Source organism: Hydra vulgaris, chromosome 10 (assembly GCF_038396675.1).
Source record: "Hydra vulgaris chromosome 10, alternate assembly HydraT2T_AEP".
NCBI classification, from domain to species: domain Eukaryota; kingdom Metazoa; phylum Cnidaria; class Hydrozoa; order Anthoathecata; family Hydridae; genus Hydra; species Hydra vulgaris.
Window position 1 is genome coordinate 51,951,868 of NC_088929.1, and position 5,659 is coordinate 51,957,526.

General features: G+C 27.2%; 1 protein-coding gene across 2 annotated transcripts; it reads left to right on the forward strand.

Annotated features, from left to right (window-relative positions):
• The first annotated feature begins 200 nt into the window (after nt 1–200).
• On the forward strand, nt 201–2,896 carry LOC100202753 (uncharacterized). 2 transcript variants are annotated; one of them, XM_065808857.1, is made up of 3 exons: nt 201–300; nt 1,533–1,719; nt 2,098–2,896. In XM_065808857.1, exons 2-3 carry the CDS (start codon nt 1,543–1,545, stop codon nt 2,827–2,829), a joined length of 909 nt encoding a protein of 302 aa, XP_065664929.1. In that variant the 5' UTR covers nt 201–300; nt 1,533–1,542; the 3' UTR covers nt 2,830–2,896. The 2 variants fall into 2 exon arrangements, with proteins under 2 accessions (XP_065664929.1, XP_065664930.1); XM_065808858.1 differs by having other exon boundaries at nt 202–300; nt 1,536–1,719.
• The last annotated feature ends 2,763 nt before the right edge of the window (nt 2,897–5,659 follow it).

Sequence of the window (5,659 nt, forward strand, 5' to 3'; positions counted from 1 at the left end):
ATTATAAATCAGTTGCATTTACCGCGGTAAATTATTCTGCAGTCTTGCAAACGAATAATCTTTTCTAAGTATTACGAAACGCTATTGAAACAAACACGGTTTCAGTTGGTTGAACATATACAGCTAAACATACGCATGTTGTACTTTCTAAACAAGTTTGATTGATCGAATTTTTATAAACTCAAAATAAATTTTTATTCCTGGTGGTATGATCTAATATTTTTAAGATATAAATGTGATTTGTTCATACATCACACATACATTTTTCATACATAATACTTCCTGGTGGAGCTGGTAAAGGTAAAAAAATTTTATGCATCAAAAATAAAGTTTCATTTCTTTTTTTTTTTTTTTCAAATATATTTATAACTACATAGTATTAACAATATAGAATAGTTAACAATATATAGTAGTTGACAATATATAATAGTTTTAACAATAATTCTATAACTTATACATTCAAAGATAACTCTTATAAAGTGACATTAAAATACTTTTAAAATATATTAGAAGTTTTAAAATATATTAGAATTTTTAAAATATATTAGAAGTTCAAAAAAATTAAAGTATTATTAAAATTTTTATTGAGAAAAAACAGAATAAAGATAAAAGAGCTTTAGTTATGTAGTGGTGGGGACTCGAAGTGATGTCTTGTCATCGAGAACCTTTTTTATTAAATTCATGAAATGCTCATATTTTTTTATTCATGACTTGCTATATTTTTCAATCTAGTTAGTCATGTTAAGAACATAACAGAAGATAACATATATATGTTATACTCATGCATATATGTTAAAGTGTTTTATTATGTTTATATAAATATTTAATTTTTTATTTTTATTTTTTTTTATAAACCATTAGGATTTAGAAAATTTCCATATAGTTGATTGTATCTAGAACTAGTTTTTTGAGTTTAGTTTATATTTATAACAGCTTATATATTCTATAAGAGATATTTTTTGGAATTAATTATGCTGGTAAGGACTACGTATCTTGAATAAATTAAAAACAGTTAAAACTTTAATTTTTACAAAATGTTTAAAACACTTTTACAAAACCTTGTAAAAGTATTTATGTTCAAAAAAGTTTCTTATACCCTATATATATATTAGTGAGTTTTAATACTATTCTGATTTCTTTGAATCATTTCAAACCATCACATGTTGATAGTTTTCCTTTACGAAAATATACAGACTTCTTTGAAATTATATTCACATGTATTTCCTGAAGTTTATTTAGTATTGCTCTATATCCTATATATATTAGTAAATTTTCTTTTTATATTATTTTAATTTTTTTAAACCACTTCAAACATTCATATGTTGGTAGTTTCACTTTACGAAAATATACAGACTTCTTTGAAATTATATTTACATATATTTCCTGAAGTTATTTTAATACTGCTCTTAACCTTTGTCTTAAAAACATACACTGCGTTTAAAAAACACCTTACACTTTACTCACTTAAACACCTTATACTTACGTCATAAAAAAATTTAAATTAATCAATTTAATTATTTTATAAATTATAGTAGGGCTGCAATGAAACTGTTTACTTTGGTTGTGTTGACCGTTGCTACGTTTGCTGTCAACTGTCGGCGTAGCGATGTTAAAGAAAAGAAAGCTACAATACCATTCCTATCAGCAATCAAGGCCAAGTTCGAACCAGAATTCGAAACCAAAAAAAATGCGTGTGAAAAAAAAAAGAAATTTAAAGAGGTATGTCTTTATATCATTTTAAGTGCTTTGCCATTGTTCAAGTAAAAACTCTTTTCAGACTTGTCTAACCAAACATTTTCATAAACCATAATCAAAAAGAGCATCGTTTAAAATCAGAATATATTACCCCTGATGAGGCTTAGAATTATTTGCCAATTGAGTTTAGTATCCTAAAAAATATAATAACTTGTTTTTTTATCTATAAAACTTACTTAACGTCCACTAAGTTATTGTTTGGATTATCCTTATTATATTTACACGTAGTCGTCTTCATTTTATTTTTTATCCTTTTATTGCCGCAAGTAGTTTTCAATTCTTCAATTATATATAAACATTTAACATGTGTTATGTGTTATGACAAATAAATTATTTTCTTAGGTGCCAAGTGGTAAAGATGATTCACCTCTTCAAGCCTATGGTTACCCTGAATTCAATCAAAATACCAAAAGTATTACAGTAGATCCTAAAGCCACTCTTATGCTATCCAATAAAGTGAAACAACCAATTCGAATCGGTTCACGCGATTATGTGATATCTGGTAAAGCTGAAGAAATTGTTGCATTTTTTGAGTGTTTTGGAGATTACGATATCATCGGCTCTGAATTAAATGCAGATGGTCGCTGGCCTGACAATACAGGCCAAATAAAGATCGAGCTTCAAAATGTTCATCCCGAGAAAGTAAACTTTGAAATGACTCTTTTTGAAACCATGTTTGATATGGCTATGGACGCCATTTTAAAAGTTCTTGATTCAACAAAAGTTGCTGCGTCAGCATACGAAATTGAACAGGCTTTAAAACCCATCGCGGATTATTTACCGTCACCATCTGAGTTTATTGCAAAAGCAAAAGAAGTCTATGTGCAAAAGATATCTAAAGATAAAAAGAAAATACTTATGCTAAATTGGTTAAAGGAGCAAGACAAGAAAACCATGGCAAAGTGGGAAAAATCGGAAAACGTTAATAAGAGCGACAAGCTTTTGATGTCACTGGTTATGTATACCAAACCAGAAAAAAATCTACGGACCACCTACAATACCGCTCTGTCCAAAATTTCAATGAAAGAAATCGCAAATATTTTGAAACTTTTTTTTAAGACTAAGAAAAATTAAGATTAAAATATGAAAGATTTCAAAACAACGTATATATGATTTAAATGAAATATGAGTTTTCTATGAGGGTCAGAGGCATATACCGAACTGCAAAAAAAAAAAAAACTGCGTTTTGGATTTGTTTTTGAAAGTAAAAGCTCATACGCAAACTCAAACGCATTTTACGCATTTTATTGCGTTTACTTACGGAAACGCAGTTTACCCAAATAACCGCGTTTACGCACGCATTTAAAACACAACTTACGCATATAAATGCGTTTACAAACATAAATCAAACGTAATTTCTGCAGTACACTTTTTGAAAATGTTATTTATTTGTCACTTTGAAAGAGAACATAACATATTAGTGGCTACTTTTGCTTTGTTATTAATTTTAAGATACAAAATCCGTTAAAAAAAATCATTTACAAAATAAAACTTAGAATCAAATATAGATTCAAAATCAATTCTTTAAAATTATGGCAATATATTTTCAATAAATTTATGGCATTATATAATTCGAGACGTGTAATTATATATCTTTGATAAATTCAAAAAATAATGTTATGTTGAAAGTTGCGCAGGATGATGATGAATAATCAGTTTAATTATGAAGCACCGTAGCCATTTATAAGGCAGCCTTATAAATAACCCTTTACTAATTATGAGTTCTCTAACTGAGGAATACTTTAAATATTAAAAATACGGGCGTAAAATGTGGCTTTTAAAGCCTGGCGAAATAGCAGCAAAAATAAATTTAAAGTTTAAAATGTTTTATTATTCCCAGACTCATTTAAAAAAAGAAACTATTTATTATGATCACCGAATGGATCCCCCTGACTTTCTCTGACCGTATAAACCATGAAAAATCCAAGTGCTTCTTTATTTCTATTTTAACCTGGTTTTAAGACAGAAAAGTTTATCCATTCATTTACTTGTATTCATTTGTTTGTACGAATATGAATGGCAATGTAGTCATAGTAACTTGTAAAATAAACATTCAAAAATAAGTTGACAACTTCGTTTAACTTTAGAGGTATCTATCAGAAATGCCAGAAACTACGTGGAACCATCTTAGTTTACCATTTCATCATTCAAGATAAAATATTGTTAAGTTTATTGTAGAGTTTCGCGTATGCCTATAAGATATATTGCGTTTTATGTATTTTTGGACCATAAAAAACCATCGCTTCCTTTTTATTTTACAAAGAAGTTAGTTGGTCATATGAAAAAAATAAAATGTCCTAGCTTGTCAATATTTCACTTTCTATACTTCTATACAATTAGACTTTTTTTTAAAATATATTACAAATATAGTTAACATAAATTATAAATATAGGTTGAATGAAGACAAAATAACATAAATTTTTTTTCTTTTTTTTAATCCAAATAAAAAAGTTGGTTTTGGTCCCAAAAAGGGGCTAAACCGTTTACACGATTATTTATCATAGGGTGACTGTTAAACTTTGAAACTTGCTTAGTTGTTTTATAACAATGTAAACTATAATCTGTGCCAATTTCACGTTTAAACTATCAAAACTTGAAAAAAATATTGTCATTTTCATAAGAATTGGTGATTTTGACAGCTTTACTTAAATTTCATAAGTACAAATCTGAATTCGAATATCGAAGTGAGACTCTTCAATGAGGTTCATTTTGTAGCTATATTAGTAATGAAAATTTGTGGAAAATTTCAAGAAGTTTTATAAAGTATTAGTAAAGATATTCTGTAAACGGTATAACCAAAACAACAAAAAACACGTTCTGTGAAAAAACAGTTTTAAAAATCAGATAATATTTATTAACATAAAAAAAAACGGAACTAACTCAATGGGATCCAAAATTATACGGTTAACATCCAAAAATGTATTTTTTTCAAAATAAACTCTTTTTTTAGATCTCTTTACTCTTCTTTGTGTTTTTAAAATATGAGATGACTATTTACAATGAATTTGAAATATTAGATGACTATTTACAATGAATTAAAGCTCTATGATGGCCAATTTTTAAAGCATTTTTTTAAAAAAATTTTCGCGTGGAATAATCAAGCAATTAAAAAAATTTCTAATACGATTAATACCATTATCAAAACTTATAATGGCAGAACACACACAATTGTAAGTACTTTTCTGCTCTAATAAATAGATTTGGGACAGCGCGTCCAAATTGTTTCATTTAAACACTCATTCACATTTTGCGTTTGGTCATGGAGGCATTATTCTAGCAAGAGTATTGAATTAATTTCTGAAAAAAAAAAGTTTTAGTTAGGCTAAGTGCATTAAGAACACTTGAAAACAAATTCGGATGGAATTGCACAAGAAATAACTTGTAAAAGAGGTGTTACAATTCCATAGCATGGTTGCTAAGGGCGTTGCTGAGAGTAAAAATCTATACCAACATCAAGATAAATTGAAATAACCTCAATTTCTTTTTTTATTTTTATTTTTTTCAAACTTTGATCACAAATTAAGATTGATAAATTTTGATTTTAAAGCAATCCTAATTAAAAAATCAAAAATTTTAAGATTTTCACCTTTTTAATTGTGTAAAAGTACCTTAACGGTTATTTAATTCAAAAATTAATTTTAGAAGCGGTCAATGCTCACGGGTACTTTATGCAAAAAGTATGAATGTCTTTGACCTTGTCTTTTTTTGTTTTGTATGAGTCAATCTTTTTACATATAAAAAAGGATAGCTTATTATGAGAAATCAACCAAAAAATTGCTTAAAACTTAGAAAAAAATTTTTTTCGATCACAAAGTGATCGGAAACACAATAATACTCAGTTGCATACGATGTTAATTTCATGCTCCATGAGTTAAATAGATTGTTTTCATACAAAAATATAATT